The sequence below is a fragment of the Mus musculus genome, chromosome X (genome assembly GCF_000001635.26).
Source record: "Mus musculus strain C57BL/6J chromosome X, GRCm38.p6 C57BL/6J".
NCBI lineage: Eukaryota > Metazoa > Chordata > Mammalia > Rodentia > Muridae > Mus > Mus musculus.
Window position 1 is genome coordinate 138211499 of NC_000086.7, and position 18632 is coordinate 138230130.

Below are 18632 nucleotides of genomic sequence, written 5' to 3' on the forward strand. Positions count from 1 at the left end.
TAAAAACAAAAACAAAAACAAAACAGAACAACAACAACAAAAAAACCCAACCAACCAACAAACAAAAAAATCCCAAACAAACAAACAAACAAAAAACTGAATTAAGACCTAGGAAGCCCATGTCTTCTGTCAATAAGTGTTCATGAAATTTGTTAGCAAATTCATCAAAATCTCTCAGACTTTACAGTTCTGACATTTGGGAATGTAATAACCCTATCAGCACAATTGCATTTACTATTCTCATTTTTTTTCATATCCCAAAAATTTGAGAGTCATCTGACCAAAGACCCATTGTTAAGATACTGTAGAGGTGGGGTTTGAACCCATGTCTCTTGATTTTAGGGGCTATATTTTCTCAAACAACAATCTTCTCAAGTACAGTTAAATTTATTTTCTAGAGTTACCTTCACATATTCCCTAACTATACTGTGAACTATAAGGATATAAGTAGATGATTCTGAGTTGGAGATTAACTGTAACATGCCAAAGGCTGGATATTTATATCAGTGGAAGATCAAAGCACTTGAGAAAATATTCCCTGTTCATACCTCCAACATATCTTTGTTTGATACAACATCATGTAAAAAGCAAAGCAAAGCAAAGCAAAGCAAAGCAAAGCAAAGCAAAGCAAAACAAAACACAAAACAAAACAAAACAAAACACAAAACCTCTGACTCTTCAAAACTCTACGAACTAAAAGTACTTAACTAAAGGGGATTTTTTTTCAAATGACCTTGTATTTCTTCCAAGTTCTTTTATAGCTTAAATACTTTTTATTCTTACATTAGATTTATTTACTTTCAATGTATATATCTAGCATAGCAAGTAGCAAATAGTTGTCATTTTAATGATTACATAGAACTTTTTTTTTCATTGAATGTCATCAATAAACTTGCCAATTAGCCCTCTTTTTGGTCTTCTATTGCATTAATATTATATGGTTGTAGCTTTGTGTAGTTACTGTTTAAATTAGTTTTAAAATTGTTGCATTAAATTCAAAAATATTTCTATGGACTGGAGAGATGGCTCATTGATTTAAGAGCACTGGCTATTCTTAAAGAGAATGTAGATTCATTTCTTAACACTGACATGGCAGCTTACAATTGTCTAAAAATTCTGCTTTCAGGAGATCTAATATCCTCTTCTAATAGCCACAGGCACCAGGCATGCATGTGTAACACTATGCTGCACAGACATAAGAAAGTTTTCTTTTACTAATAAATTTTGAGGAATGAAAAATCAGCAAAGGACATGGGAATTTGCTACAGCAATATTTTTCCCCCCTTTGGAGGAGGACAGTCTCCTTTAACAATAGTAGATTGGTTTGTGTGTGTGGGGGGGGGATTTTCAGTTTTTACAAGTTTTGTTTTTTGTGCATTTATGCCTGAATGCCTATCTGTGCATCACATACATGTGCAGTGCCTGTGGAATCCAAAGGACAGTGTTACATTCTCTGGAACTGTAGTTATATATGGTGGCAAGCAGCTATATGGGTGCTAGAATTCAACCTGGGTCCTTTAGAAGCTGTGAATGTGCTTAACTGAAAAGCTGTCCTTGTAGCTCCAATTTACATTTTTATATGTGTGTATTTATTTTTTTAATTAGATATTTTCTTTATTTACATCTCAAATGTTATCCCCTTTCCTAGTTTCCCCTCCAAAAATCCCCTATTCTTTCTCCCCTCCCCCTGCTCCACAACCCATCCACTCCCACTTCCTGGCTCTGGCATTCCCCTACACTGGGACATAGAACCTTTACAGGACCAAGGGTCTCTCCTCCCATTGATGACCAACTAGGCTATCCTCTGCTACATATGCAGCTGGAGCCATGAGTCCCACCATGTGTTTTCTTTGATTGGTGGTTTAGTCCCAGGGAGCTCTGACATTACTGGTTAGTTCATATTGTTGTTCCTCCTAGGGGGCTTCAAACCCCTTCAGCTCCTTGGGTACTTTATCTAGCTCCTTCATTGGGGACCTTGTGCTCTGTCCAATGGATGGCTGTGAGCATCTACTTCTGTATTAGTCAGGCATTGGCAGAGCCTCTCAGGAGGCAGCTATATCAGGCTCCTGTCAGCAATTACATTTTTAAAGTGCCAAAATGAAGGGTTTTTTAGGTTGTTGATCACTAGATATTTTTGGAATTTACAACCAAAAAAAATTTTTTAAAGGAACTAAGACTATGAAAGGAACCATTTAAAAAGAATTCTGCTATATCATAAGCCCTTTTCCTAATGCTTCTAATTTTAGGTTTAATTTTTCCTATTTTTTAGATTCCTGACCATTGATTAACCCATGTGTTACACAAAATCATATATACTCAAACCAAACTTTAGATTTTGTAATGTAAACAACTTATAAATGTGGGTTATAATGGATATTTCGATTTTTTTTAATGAAAGTTTGAGTCTTGCCTTTGCCTGAGAAACCGTTTTATCAACATTCCCTCTTAGAATTGCATTTGGTAGGAAAAAAAGCAAGAAATGCAACTTAAACTAGAGGGCATTAAACTTTTGTATAGAAAGCTATGACATTTATTTGAAAATTTGCAGCAGCAGATTTGCTACATATGTCAATAAAATTTTTCTTAGTACGTTATTTGTAAACACATACTTCTAATTTTACCAGCTTACAAAATTGACACGATAACCACAAATTAGTTTGAGTATTAAGCAATGTTAGTATCCATTTCTGAAATTAACAACCAAGAGATCTTCATCTTAGCTAGACACATTTTACAAAGTTAATTTTTAATCTTCTTTACATTTACATTTTATTCCTGTTATTTGATACCTTGCCCACTCATTTTCCCTTATGATGGTAGAATTAACTATGATAAAAACTGTGGACTTAGAGGCAGCTTCTTTTTTGTTTTGTTAGTTTTACACTCCTGGACCCAAATATCTATGAACCAAAGATTCATAGAAATAAAATAATTCTGTCAGTACTGAACATATACTGACTTTTTGTCAGTAGTCACTAGACAATATAGTATAACCATTATTTACATATTTACATAGCTTCTACATTTTATTAGTTACGAGTCATTTGGAAATTATTTTAAGTATCCAGGAGAATGTACACAAGTTATATGCAAATATATTATCCTCTATTAAAAATAAGCTTAAGCATCTGAAATTTTTTGCTTCAGAATTGTGTTGGGGCATCCTGAAACAATTCCCTTATGGATACAAAGAGATAATTCTTCCTGCAAAGATTACAGATGCAAGTAATTGTAAGCTATTGCTGGGATAGCATTGTAAAGGCCCTTTCCTTACATTAAGCCAGAGTGTGTTTCTTGTCCCTCTTGGGATGTGAAGAGAGAGAGAATAAAAATTTATGATCGTCATTCTTGCATACTAGTCAGCCTGCCTCCTCAACCTAGCAGAGCTCTAATTGTACCTAATGAAAGAAAAAGTAACATTTAGGCCCCACTTGCAGGAATTTTTTTTTTAAATAGAACTTGCCTGAGGCATTTTTCAAAATAAAATCTAAATAATGCAAGATTGTTAGTAGGAACTGTGCCAGAGCTGGATTACATGACTAATAAAAATCAACTTGAATCTCAGACTGTCAGGGAACCTTGATCACACCTCTTCTAGGTCAGCCGCAGTGACAACAGGACTCAAACTAGGCCTTGTCTTTAAGTTCGGGAGACCTTGGTTATCACCAACCATTTCATATTAGGGCTTGTTCATGGGTTAACAAGCAATTTGTCAGTCACAATTGACATGCCAGTGAGCAGATCTAGAATGAGTATAAGCAGGGCCCTGGCCTACGGTTGTTTGTGTTTAAGGGTTAGGGAAGGGATTGAAACATTTCCTCCTGCAACTTATCAGCCATCCTCAGGGTGAGTCCCCTGCCCTTATGGTCACCCCAAGTTAATACAAGTGCTGCTCACAGGGTCTAAATCAATTTAGTCTTTGGAGAGGTTGGAGAATGAACACATGAGAGCATCTCTTGTGCCTGCAAATCTTTGCCTGGAGGTCTGGATTTTATTATAGAAAACATTTGTCCAAAAAGTCTACCAGAAAATTTAGTGGGCCATCATTAACCTTTTAACCTCCAAAGTTCTGACCTTTGTCCTGTAGCTAGTATTTTATAGTACCTGAAATTTTCTTTTCATTTGTTCTCCTTTTAGTATCTAATTCAGTGTATCTTTTTGATCCTTTCAGGCTTTCCTGGTCCTCTGGTATTTGATTTGTTCCCCAAATTAACACCTGCAGACTATTTCCTGTTCAAGTAACTGTCCTACCTACTGGCTTATTTTAAATGTTTGCAATCATTATTTTGTCTCTAAAATATATTTGTGATTGCTTGTGATTTTCATATAAGTATACATTATTGTTATTATTTATTGATGATATGGATAACTGCAAGCTATACTAAAAATTCTGGTTTTATAATTATAATTTATTGAATACCTAATATATGACAAATAATTGATATTTTACATATTTTATTTGGCATGATGTACATCATTACAATACTACTTTAAAAATGTCAAACGACTTTTAAATTTTAATTTAAAAACCTTTGAGAATTTAATATATTAAAGCTGTATTTATATTATTTTATCCCTCCTTCTTCCCTAAACTCTGCCCATGTTCCCCACATTCTCACTTCCTCTTAAATTAATGAACTCTTCTTTAATTATTGCTGTCTGTCTGTCTGTCTGTCTGTCTCTCTCTCTCTCTCTCACACATGCACGAACATACATACACACACACACACACACACACACACACATGCTTGCTGATTCTATTTAGTGTTGCTTGTATTGTGTATTTGTTTAGTATTGGCCACTTGCGATTCAATAACCTATGAGGGAGTTCATCCCTGAAAAAGACTGAATCTTTATCTCTCAGCAGCCATTAATTGCCTATGGCTCTTCATCTAGGGGTAGTTACTTGAGAGAGTTCCCTCACCCAAGTTAAGATATCACCTGGTCTCGTCATTATATGGTTCTTATATAAGTGAACATACTTTTGAGATTTTGTGGATATAGCTTTCCTGTCAAATAAAGAAGATACTATCTCATAGCATCCTAGTCTTCTAGCATTTACAATCTTCTTGTACCTCCTTCCAGAATGTTCCATGAGGCTTCGTTTAGGGTTTGTGTTGCTACTGTATCTCTTGGAGTTGAGGTCCCCACAGTAAGCTGAGCTTTACATGTTGACTTTACTAAATGGTCTGTCTCTGTTGCACAAAGGAACTTCTTTGGTGAGAGATACATCTGTATATGGGTATAAGGATAAGTATTTAAAATTCAGCTATAAATTACACTGGTTAAGAAAGTAGCAGTAAGTGGGTTCTCCTCTACGATCCATGCAACCATGAGTAGCTGGTTAGGTTTACAGCACCAGGCATGGATTCCACATGAACTGGCTGTACATCCAATTAGAGAACTGTTGGTTACTCCCCTTCCTCCAAATATAAGTTTACTGTCATACCATTGCACGTATATCGTGTCATGCTTGTCATTGTTGAAGCTCATAGGTTTTACATCTGGGTAGCACTATTGATTGTTTTTCTCCCTTGGAAGTTTGCATAACACTTTTAGATAAGATGATAATTTGTTCTTATGATTGATTTTCCTAAGTGAGCTCCAGGTCTATTCTTATAAGTCCTGTGTTTAAAGTGTGTGCTGTCTTTAATAATACTGACCTTCAAGTTCTGGGAGACAACCAAGGACATGGTGAATAGCCAAATTGTTTTAGAAGATTCTTGAATTTCTTTGACCAAGAACTTGAAGAAAAGTTGTCCATGTTTGACATTGGGTTTTGTTTGTGTCAATGAAGTAGCTAAATCTTGTTTGTCCTACTTTAAAGTTGGTGCACTGTAAAGAAACCTCTGTATTAGATTTGTCCTTTCTTTTACCTTATTTTCTGCTCACGGATAAGTGCATTTTGGATAGTGAACTTATTTTATATGACTATGCGTTCTATCTATTATTTCTTTTTCTTTTTTCTTTTCTTTTTTTTTTAGAAGCCAAGACACACATTAGCACACACAGAAATCACACGAAATCACACAACTAGAAGCCATAATACATATGCAAAGGACATAAAGTGTTAAAAAAATTCCATGACTTAACTTTTTGAGACAAAAAACCTTCAAAGGTGCCATTGTGTTTGTTTTCTGTTAGCTTTCTACTCAGGGACATGAGGCCTAACTACCCTTATGAGTGGCTTGTTTCTTCAGTGAGATTCCCTTGAGTCCATTGATGTTAGGAGATATTAAGGAATAGTGATTGTTGCTTCCTGTTATTTTTGTTGTTATTTTTATGTTTGTGTGGCTATCTTCTTTTGGGTTTATTGAAAGAAGATTACTTTCTTATTTTTTCTAGGGTATACTTTCCCTCCTTTTGTTGGCATTTTCCATCTATTATCCCCTGTAGTGCTGGATTTGTTGAAAGATATTGTGTAAATTTGGTTTTGTCATGGAATATCTTGTTTTCTCCATCTATGGTAATTGAGAGTTTTGCTGGATATAGTAGCCTGGGCTGGCATTTGTGTTCTCTCTCTGTCTCTGTCTCTCTCTTTTGTTTTGTTTTGTTTTGTTTTGTTTTTCAAGATAGGGTTTACCTGTGTAGCTCTGGCTGGCTGTCTTGGAACTCACTCTGTAAACCAGGCTGGCCTCGAACTCAGAAATCCCCCTGCCTCTGCCTCCCAAGTGTTAGGATTAAAGACGTTTGCCACCACTGCCCTGCCATTTGTGTTCTCTTAGGGTCTGTATAACATCTGCCCAGGATCTTCTGGCTTTCATAGTCTCTGGTGAGAAGTCTGCTGTAATTCTGATAGGTCTACCTTTATATGTTACTTGACGTTTTCTCCTTACTACTGTTAACATTTTTCTTTTCCTTTTTCTTCCTTTTTTTTTTTGCGTATTTTGTGTTTTGACTATCATGTGATGGGAGGAATTTCTTTTCTGATCCAATCTATTTTGAGTTCTCTAGGCCTATTGTATGTTTATAGGCATCTCATTCTTTAGGTTAGGAAGTTTTGTTCTATAATTTTGTTTAAGATATTTACTGGAATGCCAGGGCCAAAAAGGGGGAGTGGGTGGGTAGGGGAGTGGGGGGGTATGGGGGACTTTTGGTATAGCATTGGAAATGTAAATGAGCTAAATACCTAATTAAAAATGGAAAAAATACACACAAAAAAGATATTTACTGGCCCTTTAAGTTGGGAATCTTCACTCTCTTCTATACCTATTGTCCTTAGGTTTGGTCTTCTCATTGTGTCCTGGATTTCCTGGATGTTCTGGGTCAGAAGCTTTCAGCATTTTGCATTTTCTTTGATTGTTGTGTCAATGTTTTCTGTGGTATCTCCTCTATAACTGGAGTTAAAGATGGTTATGAGCCACCATGTAAGTGCTGAGAACTAAATCTTGGTCCTCTGCAAGAGCAAAAATGCACTTACTTGAGTCATCTCTCCAGCTCCAATCATTTGTTCTTTTTGAATCCCAGTTGTTTGGTTTTGGAATCCCACATTAGAAACAATGGAAAGCAGTATCATACAGAATATACTGGTGCTGTACTTGAATGTCAGAGTTGGTTTACTTTAGTACTATCCTTTGATAACACTTGCCTAGTCCCAGTTTATGAGTGTTTTGTTCGTTATTATTTTCACTGATTATGTTTGTTTGTAACCCGAATGTGTACAGCCATTGCCTTTCTGGGTTTTGAATGTTTGGAATGTTGTAAAATTTCAAAGAATGACTACTAAACTATGCATGGCACCAACCATTTGGGTCCCTCTTCAAAAGTGTATTTGGCATGCTAATTCTGCCCAATATAGGACTTTACAACTACTTTGATTTGTGCAGCTACCATTGATACTTCCCATTTTTCCCCATTGGAGCTTCATCCCTAAGGAGAAGCTGTTCCTTTATGTGTTAGCAGTCATTAGTTAATTAATGATCTTTGTCTAGGGGTAGGACTTCCCACCACTATCCCATTTAAAGAAGTATTTTAAACACATATATATGGTTTTAGAATGAGTTTCTTGTGGTAGGAAGACTTACCCTAAATGTGATTAGCATCATGGAATTAGGTAATGTAGTGAATCATGTTCAGGGTAGTTCTCCTAGATGAATATAGATACTATCAAATTGACAATTATCTTCAACCATTACAGTAAGCAAGGGGGCTCCCTTTCTTCTGAGAATGTAGGAGTCTATTTTGTTACTTCAGACAACTTTGATCATCACTGATTGAACTGAGCCTTATTCTTGAGTGATGAAAAACAATTTATATTGTGATAAGTAATGATTATCTCAAACTCAACTCGAAATATATAGTTATGTCAACTTAGTGATTCTACCCTTGAAAGAGAAGTATAAATCTGAGTATACAAACATAGTCACTACTATCTTAAATATGATTTAAAAAGTTAAGTAAAATAAAAGCTATATATGTTAACAGGTATCCTGTATACCTATACACATACATACATCTTACGGAAGGAATAGTTGGGGTAGAAACCAATGTTAAGTTCCACAATCACTAGGAGAACTACCAAAAGATACAAAGAACAGAAATGTCTCTGACAACAGTTCTCATAAGGAACCCACAATTTTCCTCTTTAACATTTCAGGAAACAGTTTTTATTGCTAGGAATGAAGTCTGACTGTGTTACACTTTCATAGATTGCTACATCTTAGCCTTGGAACTCTGTAACTATCTCATAATCAGGAATGTTCCCATAACCATTTTGCTTCATACCATTTTGTTGGTTGAAGACAAAAGTCGCTATGTGTTGGTTTGATGCCATTTCTTATTTCTAGGCAATGCCCTAAATGGAAAAGTCAATATTCTTGAAATATATAGAGTACACAAGTTGTAAACAGCCAATAAAGCCATTTTCTTATTTCTTTGTTCCTACAGAAACTCCACATATTGCATGAAGGTGTCAATGTCCTTGACTGTTGCAGAGAATGAATCAGGCCTGTGCTACAATAGCAGGATCCGCTACTTAGAGAAATCTGAAGTTACCAAAAGAAAGGAGATCTCATGCCCAGACATGGATGACTTTAAGAAGTCTGATCAGGAACCTGATGTCGTATGGTACAAGGTAACTTAGCATGAAGTCTAGTTTTTTAAAACATTATTTAAAAGCAGCCTTAGGGGTTGAAATAAAATTGCCAGTTTTTGATATTAAACAGTTTTCTTGGAAAAATGAATAGATTTACAAACAAGTGACATGGAGATATAATTCCTATATGTCACTGACTTTCATGCATTTCCATCAGCAGATGTCAGAAGCTGACTCACTTTGCCCAACTGTTAAAAATAAAAAAAAAATACACCCAATCAAATAAGGATAAAGATTAAAAACAAAACACAAAACAAATCAGTTAATGGACATATAGAAATACTATGCTTTATAAAGAAGAAAGGGCCATCATTATCAGTAGTATCACCTATGAAGGATAACCATTGTTACCATGATGCATAAGATGAGCTACTACATTAGAGGCAGAAGTGACAAACAGGCTTCGTGCTGCTCATGTAAACACAGTTAAGGTTATGGTTAGCTGGGTGTAAGCTATATTCAGAGGTCTAATAGAAAGGCATTGAATGAAGAATATATTTACTTGTGTAGAGACAGTATTGAAGTAAACATGAGTGGTAACTGCTAACTCTTACTCCTAAGGAGCAGTCAGTGGAATTCAGAAAGAATGAAAGTGGTCTTTCAAGAGTAGTAGCTTTAGAAGAGCATAGTAAGTAACATAGCCTCTCTTAACACTTGCCTACATTTCTGAAGCCAGTTATCTCCTCCCCCCAATAGAACACAGGACAAAAGCAGATAGGTAGAATCAGACCTTCACTTGCACTAGACCTAGACTAAAGCACACCAGGACAAGCCTGGTAGAAAGCAGAGAATAGTTATACAACTTTAGATACATTATTCTTGCTACAATCATGGGGCCTTATAGTTCTATAAAAATATTTTCTAGAGCATAGCACATGCCACTTTATACACGCTTATATATGATAGCCACAGGTGATCAAGTACATTTTTTATAGGTGCGGTGTGCATTATTGGACCCGATTTCTTAAGAGTTGAATTTGGTTGTTTCTGTAGGAGTCTGTGGCCCTGCACTACCCAAGGATTCTGATACCTGAACATTCAAAGCTGGTAGAAAAATTTACATTTGGAAACATGTTCATTTCACACTTGGAGTAACTTACTAACAGATACCAAGAGAATGTGCTCAACTCTCACTTCCACTAATTCTTTTTTCTTAACAAAGATATTATTATTATTACAAATAACATTTATCCCCTCAAGCAGACTATTGAAATTTAATGGAACCTTTCATACTATCATCAAAATCCTTTGCATCTATGAAGTAATTATTATATTTTATTCCCTACAATAAGCTTTGTCTCTACATTATCCTACCTAAATATCAATACAATTCTGTATGGTGAGTGTTTTTATGCTTTGTAATAATGAGAAGGAATCTTCGAGAGAAGCATCGTATTACATTTATTTATGGTGTTTGTATGCATACACTGTAGCTGTCTTCAGACACACCAGAAGAGGCATCAGGTCCCATTACAGATGGTTGTGAACCACCATGTGAGTGCTTGGAACTGACCTCAGGACCTCTAGAAGAGCAGTCAGTGCTATTAACCACTAAGCCATCTCTCCATCCTGAGAGAGCATTTTCTTAATTACTATGCTTTTCCATAATGCTTCAGTTTTGATCATGGATCCTTCGATATGATGCAAGGTTCATGAAAACCAGCCATGCTCCTACCTTCAAAAAGAAGTAATAAAAGAGTTCACTTCAATTTTTCTTTTTATGAGGAAAAGGAGAGTTGACCTACCCCAGAGATAGCAGCTGGAGGTAAATTCCAGGTCAGCAAGCTCTTTGTGCAGTAATTCATTCTATCTCATCTTCTTATCTTCTGCTACCTTCCTTCTGCCCCTTTACTTATGTCTTATAACACTCCTAGTCACTTACTCCCAGGAAAATGCTACCCCTCACTCCCCTCTACAAATGAACCAATAAATACAGAACAAAAGGATTTCAAAGCTCTGCCTGAGTAATAATGTCTAAAGTCTAGTTTATTAACTTTAAATTATCTTAATTGATAGAAGAGCATAAAATTGTGTGTAAGAGTTGTGCAATGTGATGTTTTAATGGTTGTGTACATTTTGCAATATTTATATTGCAATATTTACATTAGATTAAAGGAAGCTATCTCCTCAGGCAAGTATCATTTGTTTGTGTTGAGAATGTTCAAAATCCTTTCTTTTAGATATTTTATAAAACTTCAATACCTTGTTAATTATAGTCAATTTACTATAAATTAAAACCATATCACAAACTTGTGATGCCATATGAATGTAAATTCAAGAAGTTAACCTCTTCCTCCTCCTCTGTACTGTGAGTTCTGCTCTCAACTTCTAAGAGATGCTTTTTGCATTCTATATGCGAGTTAAATCATTTGGTACATGTCTCTTTGCACCTGACTTCAGTTAATACAATAATCTCTAGTTCTCACCATGTTGTCATAAATGACAGAATTTCTAGGATGTCATAACCTTTTTCAGTTACCATTACACTCTATCTGCATAACACATTGTCTTTATTCATTAGTTGTACATGTAAGTAGTTCCCGATATCCTGCTTTTTGTTTGTTTGTTTTACTTTCAGTAAAATTTGCCCTTTTCCTTTAATATACTAAATGTTTGTTCTCTTCATTGACTCCATCTTTAGAACTACTATATAAATATTTTATCTGTATTTTGTGGAAGAAGAGACTAGAGACTCAGAAAAACTAAATAGTAATGTATGCTTTTCATTTTGGATATGACACTAAAGAAACTATGAGGCATCCAAATCTGTTGTTAACCATTGATTCTCACATTAAAGTTCAAGCAAACCCTAGAAGATGCTTTGAGGTACTAGGAAAATATTTTCTTCTTGAAGTTAATATTTGGGTATGGCACTCTATCCTCTTTGAAGTCTAAATTTCCTACCTGACAACACAGGAAGGAAATTTTCTCTGGCTATAGAACTGCTATATGAAGTGGAGGATATATTTGTAGAAAGTTCATTCTGGGACAAAATCTAGTTTTGAAATGTCTTATGTCTTATTTTCCCAGCTCTTTTGTAGCTATCTTTTCAAATATGCAATCTTTACAATCTTGTTTCCATTATGTTCACCCCTATTCCTTTAATTGTCTCTCTTATACTGTTACTCTTACACTCTCTTGTGAGTTTCCAAGATTGTGTGAAATGTGTTGGTGGTAACCTCTAATGGTTATTGTCCTCGTCCCACTTGTATCACAGAAATGAGTCTTAGCTGGGATGTATTCACAAAGGGATACTGGGATACTGGGAATATATTCATAAAGATGGATGAGCAAGCCAATTTTGTCTGTGCATATAATGCAAGGGATAAAAGTAAGTGGTCCAACTAGCTTCTATTGCATTTCATTGGTTAACAGAAGGAGGACAGGAGTGGAGCTGCACTTTTAGAAATTCTTCCTGATTCTATATGAATGACAGCTAGACACTGGATAAAACATTGCATGACTTTTATTAGCATTTTAGAAATGAGAAGAATATTTTATTTCCTGAATTAAGAACATTTAATAACTTCTTATTCTCTGATAACAGTTTTCATAAGAGCATCTAGTCTTTTTTAATATTTTTCTTCATTTTTTACATTACTTTTCATCTGAAAGTATTAAGTTTACATGATTGTATCCATTATACATTTTCATACATGTATAGAATATATGTATTTTTGTTATGCCATACCATTACTGCAATTTGTCTACCTTCTTCTCATCCCTTAATTTCCCCAAAAAGTTTACACTTCATTTATCCAATTTGTAAAGGAAAGGGACCTCTAGCTTTTCAAGAATAATAACAGAACAAGCACAAAAATGTACTTTGGCATGCAATATTCTCCTAGCTTGACTAGTTGTCTCAATTGGTAGCCCAGTGTTAATGAAGTAAAAGATGGCAGTTTGACTTTTTCTTGTTTTCACTAGGCCTGTCTAATTGTGGATGTTTCTCTTTAGTTATAATTGATACTGACTAAGAATAAATGATTTCATATTCATTCATTCAATAGATCATTGGCTCAATGCTTAATTTCTGGGTAACAACCTGGGTGAGACACAACATTAGGAACTGGCAATGGTGTAGTGATGAAATTAAACACATGGAACCATTCTCCTGGAGGTAATGTATAAATAAACTGGCTCTTCGCAATGCTCTAAGAAGGATATGTTTCAATCAAAATATGTAAGAATAGCTTCTACTTTTGACTAATAGCATCCATGTAGTAAGTCAAGGGCAATGCACATGCATGTTTTTCACCAAAAGAAAAGCTTAAAACAATGATTTAACTGTTTCTCAACACATAGATGGAAAGATCTCCCATGCTCAGAGAATGGGAGAATTAATATAGTAAAGATGGCCATATAGTCAAAAGCAAAATACAGATTCAGTGCAATGCCCAGCAAAATCCCAACTCAATTCTTCATAGAGTTAGAAAGACCAATTCTCAAATTCATTTAGAATAACAAAAAACCCAGGATAGTGAAAACTATTCTTAACAATAAAAGAATTTCTGGGGGAATTTCTATCCCTAACCTCAAGCTGTACTACAGAGCAATAGTGACAAAATCTGCATGGTATTAGTACAGTGACAGGCATGTAGATCAATGGAATAGAACTGAAGACCCAGAAATGAACCCATACATCTATGGTAACTTGACCTTTGACAAAGGAAGTAAAACCATCCAATGGGAAAAAAAAGACAGCATTTTATTTTGTTTTATTTTATTTTATTTTACAAATGGTGCTGGTACAACTGGCGGTCAACATGTAGAAGAATGCAAATAAATCCATTCTTATCTCCCTGTACAAAGCTCAAGTCCAAGTGGATCAAGGACCTCCACAAAAAACCAAATACACTGAAACTAATAGAAGAGAAAATGGGAGAAATCCTCCAATACATGGGTACAGGACAATATTTCCTGAACAGAACAACAATGGACTATGCTCTAAGATCAAGAATCTACAAATGGGACCTAATAAAATTGAAAAGCTTATGTAAGGCAAAGGACACTGTTAATAAAACAACATAGTAACTATCATATTTGGAAAAGATATTTACCAACCCTACATCCAATAGAGGGCTAATATCCAATATATACAAAGAACTCAAGAAGTTAGGTTCCAGAAAACCAAATAACCCTAATAATAATGGGGAACAGAGCTAAACTGGAAATTCTCAACTAAGGAAATTCAAATGGCCGAGAAGCACCTAAAGAAATGTTCAACATCCTTAATCATCAGGAAAATGCAAATAAAAACAACCCTGAGATTCCACCTCACACCAGTCAGAATGGCTAAGATCAAAAACTCAGGTGTCAGACTGGCATGGTGGCACACGCCTTTAATCCTAGCACTCAGGAGGCAGAGGCAGGCAGATTTCTGAGTTTGAGGCCAGTCTGGACTACAAAGTGAGTTCCAGGACAGACAGAGATATACAGAGAAACCCTGTCTCTAACCAGTACCCCGGAGCTCTTGACTCTAGCTGCATATGTATCAAAAGATGGCCTAATCGGCCATCAGTGGAAAGAGAGGCCCGCTGGACATGTAAACTTTATATGCCCCAGTACAGGGGAACGCCAGGGCCAAAAAGTGGGAGTGGGTGGGTAGGGGAGTGGGGGGGAGGGTATGGGGGACTTTTGGGATAGCATTGGAAATGTAAATGAGGAAAATACCTAATAAAATATTAAAAAAAACCAAACCGAACAAAACTAAACTAAACTAAACTAAACTAAACAAACAACAACAAAACAAACAAACAAAACCTCAGGTGTCAGCAGATGCTGGCAAGGATGTGGAGAAAGAAGAACACTCCCCCATTGTTGGTGGGATTGCAAACTGGTATAACCACTCTGGAAATCTTTTGGTGCCTCAGAAATTTGGATATAGCTGAGGACACAGCTATACCACTCCTGGGCATATACCCAGAAGATGTTCCAAAATGTAATAAGGACACATGCCCCACTATATTCATACCACCCATATTTATAATAGGCAGGAGGTGGAAATGACCCAGATGTCCCTCAACAGAAGAATGGATACGGAAAATGTGGTACATGTACACAGTGGAATACTATTCAGCTTTAAAAACAATGACTTCATAAAATTCTTAAGCAAATGGATGCAACTTGAGAATATCATCCTCTACCTTGGGCACAAACCCAGTGGTCAGGAGCTTGGTCACACCAGGATCTCAGGGTATCAGAGGCAGCTTGACTCCCAGGAACTCTGACATACCCAGAATATCAGGATCACAGGATCCTGGAATCACAGGATCAAAGAGAAAGCTGGACTCTGAGGAGTCCTGAATGAACTGAGATTATAGGAAGGACAGGCTCCAATCAGATATATGGAGGGCAGCAAGCATTTGAGATAATCAGACAGCAGGAGGCAAGCATAAGAACAGAATCAACAGAAACCAAGTTTACTTGGCATAATCAGAACCAAATGCTCCCACCATAGCAAGTCCTGAATACACCATCACACCAGAAAAGCAAGACATGAATCTAAAGTCACTTCTCATGATTATGATGGAGGACTTTAAGAAGGACATGAATAACTCCCTTAAAGAAATACAGGAGAGCAGAGGTAAATAGGTAGAAACCCTTGAAGAAGAAACACAAAAATCCCTTAAAGAATTAGAGAAAACACAACCAAACAGGTGAAGGAATTGAACAAAACCATCCAGGATCTAAAAATGGAAATAGACACAATAAAGAAATCACAACGGAGACTACCCTGGAGATAGAAAACCTAGGAAAGAAATCAGAAGTCACAAATGCAAGCATCACCAACAGAATACAAGAGATAGAAGAGAGAATCTCAGGTGCAGAAGATATGATAGAAAACATTGACACATTGACACAACAATCAAAGAAAATGCAAAATGCTAAAATCTCCTAACCAAAATCATCCAGGAAATGCAGGACACAATGAGAAAACCAAACCTAAGGATAGTAGGTATAGAAAAGAGCAGAGATTCCCAACTTAAAGGACCAGTAAATATATTCAACAAAATCATAGGATAAAACTTCCATAATCTAAAGAAAGACATGCCCATGACAATACAAGAAGTCTACAGAACTCCAAATAGATTAGACAAGAAAAGAAATTCCCCCATCCCATAATAATCAAAACACCAAACGCACAAATCAAAGAAAGAATATTAAAAGCACTAAGAGAAAAAGGTCAAGTAACATATAAAGGCAAACCTATCAGATTTACACCAGACTTCTCGCCAGAGACCATGAAAGCCAGAAGATCCTGGGCAGATGTCATATAGACCCTAAGAGAACACATGCATGCCATCCCAGACTACTATACCCAGCAAAACTCTCAATTACCAGAAATGGAGAAACCAAGGTATTCCATGACAAATCCAAATTTACACAATATCTTTCCACAAATCCATCCCTTCAAAGGATTAAAAAAAAAGTAAAACTCCAAAACAAGGAGGGAAAGTATGCTCTAGAATAAGCAAGAAAATCTTTCCACAAACTTAAAAGAAGATAGCCACATGAACAGAATTCCAACTCTAACAAAAAATATCAGTAAGCAACAATTATTTTTCCTTAATATCTCTTAATATCAATGGATTCATTTCTCCAATAAAAAGACAAAGACTAACAGATTGGTTAAGTAAACAGGACCCAAAATTTTGCTGCATACAGGAAACACACCTCAGTGACAAAGAAAGACACTACCTCAGAGTAAAAGGCAGGAAAACAATTTTCTAAGCAAATGGTTTCAAGAAACAAGTTGGAGTAGACATTCTAATATGGAATATAATAGACTTTCAACCTACAGTTATCAAAAAAGATAAGGAGAGACATTTCAAACTCATCAAAGGTAAAATCTACCAAGAAGAACTCTCATTTCTGAACATCCATGCTCCAAATGCAAGAGCATCCACATTCATAAAGGAAACTTTACTAAAGCTCAAAGCACACATTGCACTGCATAAAATAAGAGTAGGAGACTTTATCATTCCACTCTCATCAATGGACAGATCATGGAAACACAAACTAAACAGAGACACAGTGAAACTAACAAAAGTTATGAACCTAATGGATTTAACAGATAGCTACAGAACATTTTATCCTAAAACAAAAAGATATATCTTCTTCTCAGCACCTCATGGTAGCTTCTCCAAAATTGAGTATATAATCGATCACAAAACAAACCTCAACAGATACAAGAAGATTGAAATTATCTCGTGCATCCTATCAGATCACCATGGACTAAGGCTGAACTTCAATAACAACATAAATAATAGAAAGCCCACATACATGTGAAAATTGAACAACAGTCTACTCAATGATAATTTTGTCAAGGAAGAAATAAATAAAGAAATAGAAGACTTTTTTTGAGTTTAATTAAAATGAAGGTACAACATACCCACATTTATGGGACACAATGAAAGCAGTCCTAAGAGGAAAACTCTAAGCTCTGAGTGCTTCCAAAAAGAATCTGGAGAGGATACACTAGCAGCTTGACAGCACACCTGGAAGCTCTAGAACAAAAATAAGCAAATTCATCCAAGAGGAGTAGATGGCAGGAAATAATCAAACTCAAGGGCTGAAATCAACCAAGTGGAAACAAAAAGAGCTACACAGAGAATCAACCAAACCAGGAGCTTGTTCTTTGAGAAAAATCAACAAAATAGATAAACCCTTAGCCAGACTAACCAGAGGATACAGAGACAGTATCCTAATTAACAAAATCAGAAATGAAAACGGAGACATAACAACAGAACCTGAGGAAATCCAAAAAAACATCCCACTACAAAAGCATATACTCAACAAAACTGCAAAACCTCAACAAAATGGACAATTTTCTAGATAGATACCAGGTACCGAAGTTAAGTCAAAATCAGATTAATGAACTAAACAGTCTCATATCCCCTAAAGAAATAAAAAAAAACATCATTAATAGTCTCCCAACCAAAAAATGCCCAGGACCAAATGGGTTTTGTGCAGAGTTCTATCAGACCTTCAAAGAAGATCTAATATCAATACTCCTAAAACAATTCCACAAAACAGAAACAGAAGGTACTCTACCCAATTCATCCTATGAAGCCACAATTACTCTGATACCTAAACCACACAAAGAACCAACAAAGAAAGAGAACTTCAGACCAATTTCCCTTATGAATATTGATGCAAAAATACTCAATAAAATTCTCACAAACCGAATCCAAGAACACATCAAAACAATCATTTATCATGATCTTGTAGGCTTTATCCAAGGGATGCAGGGATGGTTCAATGTATAGAAATCCAACAACGTAATCCACTATATAAACAAACTCAAAGAGAAAACCATATGGCCATCTCATTAGAGGCTGTGAAAGCATTTGACAAAATCCAACAACCCTTCATGATAATAGTCTTGGAAAGACCAGGAATTCAAGGCCCATACCTAAACATAGTAAAAGCAATATACAGCAAACCAGTCACCAACATCAAAAACTAATTGGAGAGAAACTTGAAGCAGTCCCACTAAAATGAGGGACTAGACCAGGCTGCCTACTCTCTTGAA

At 35.8% G+C, this 18632-nt stretch overlaps 1 protein-coding gene across 1 annotated transcript in view; it reads left to right on the forward strand.

The window, feature by feature from the left end:
* Positions 1–18632, forward strand: part of Il1rapl2 (interleukin 1 receptor accessory protein-like 2) — a 1278324-nt gene that overhangs the window by 640745 nt on the left and 618947 nt on the right. The window contains exon 4 of the mRNA NM_030688.2: positions 8887–9073. Coding sequence (NP_109613.1) covers positions 8887–9073 — 187 coding nt within the window. The remainder of the gene's footprint in view (positions 1–8886; positions 9074–18632) is intronic.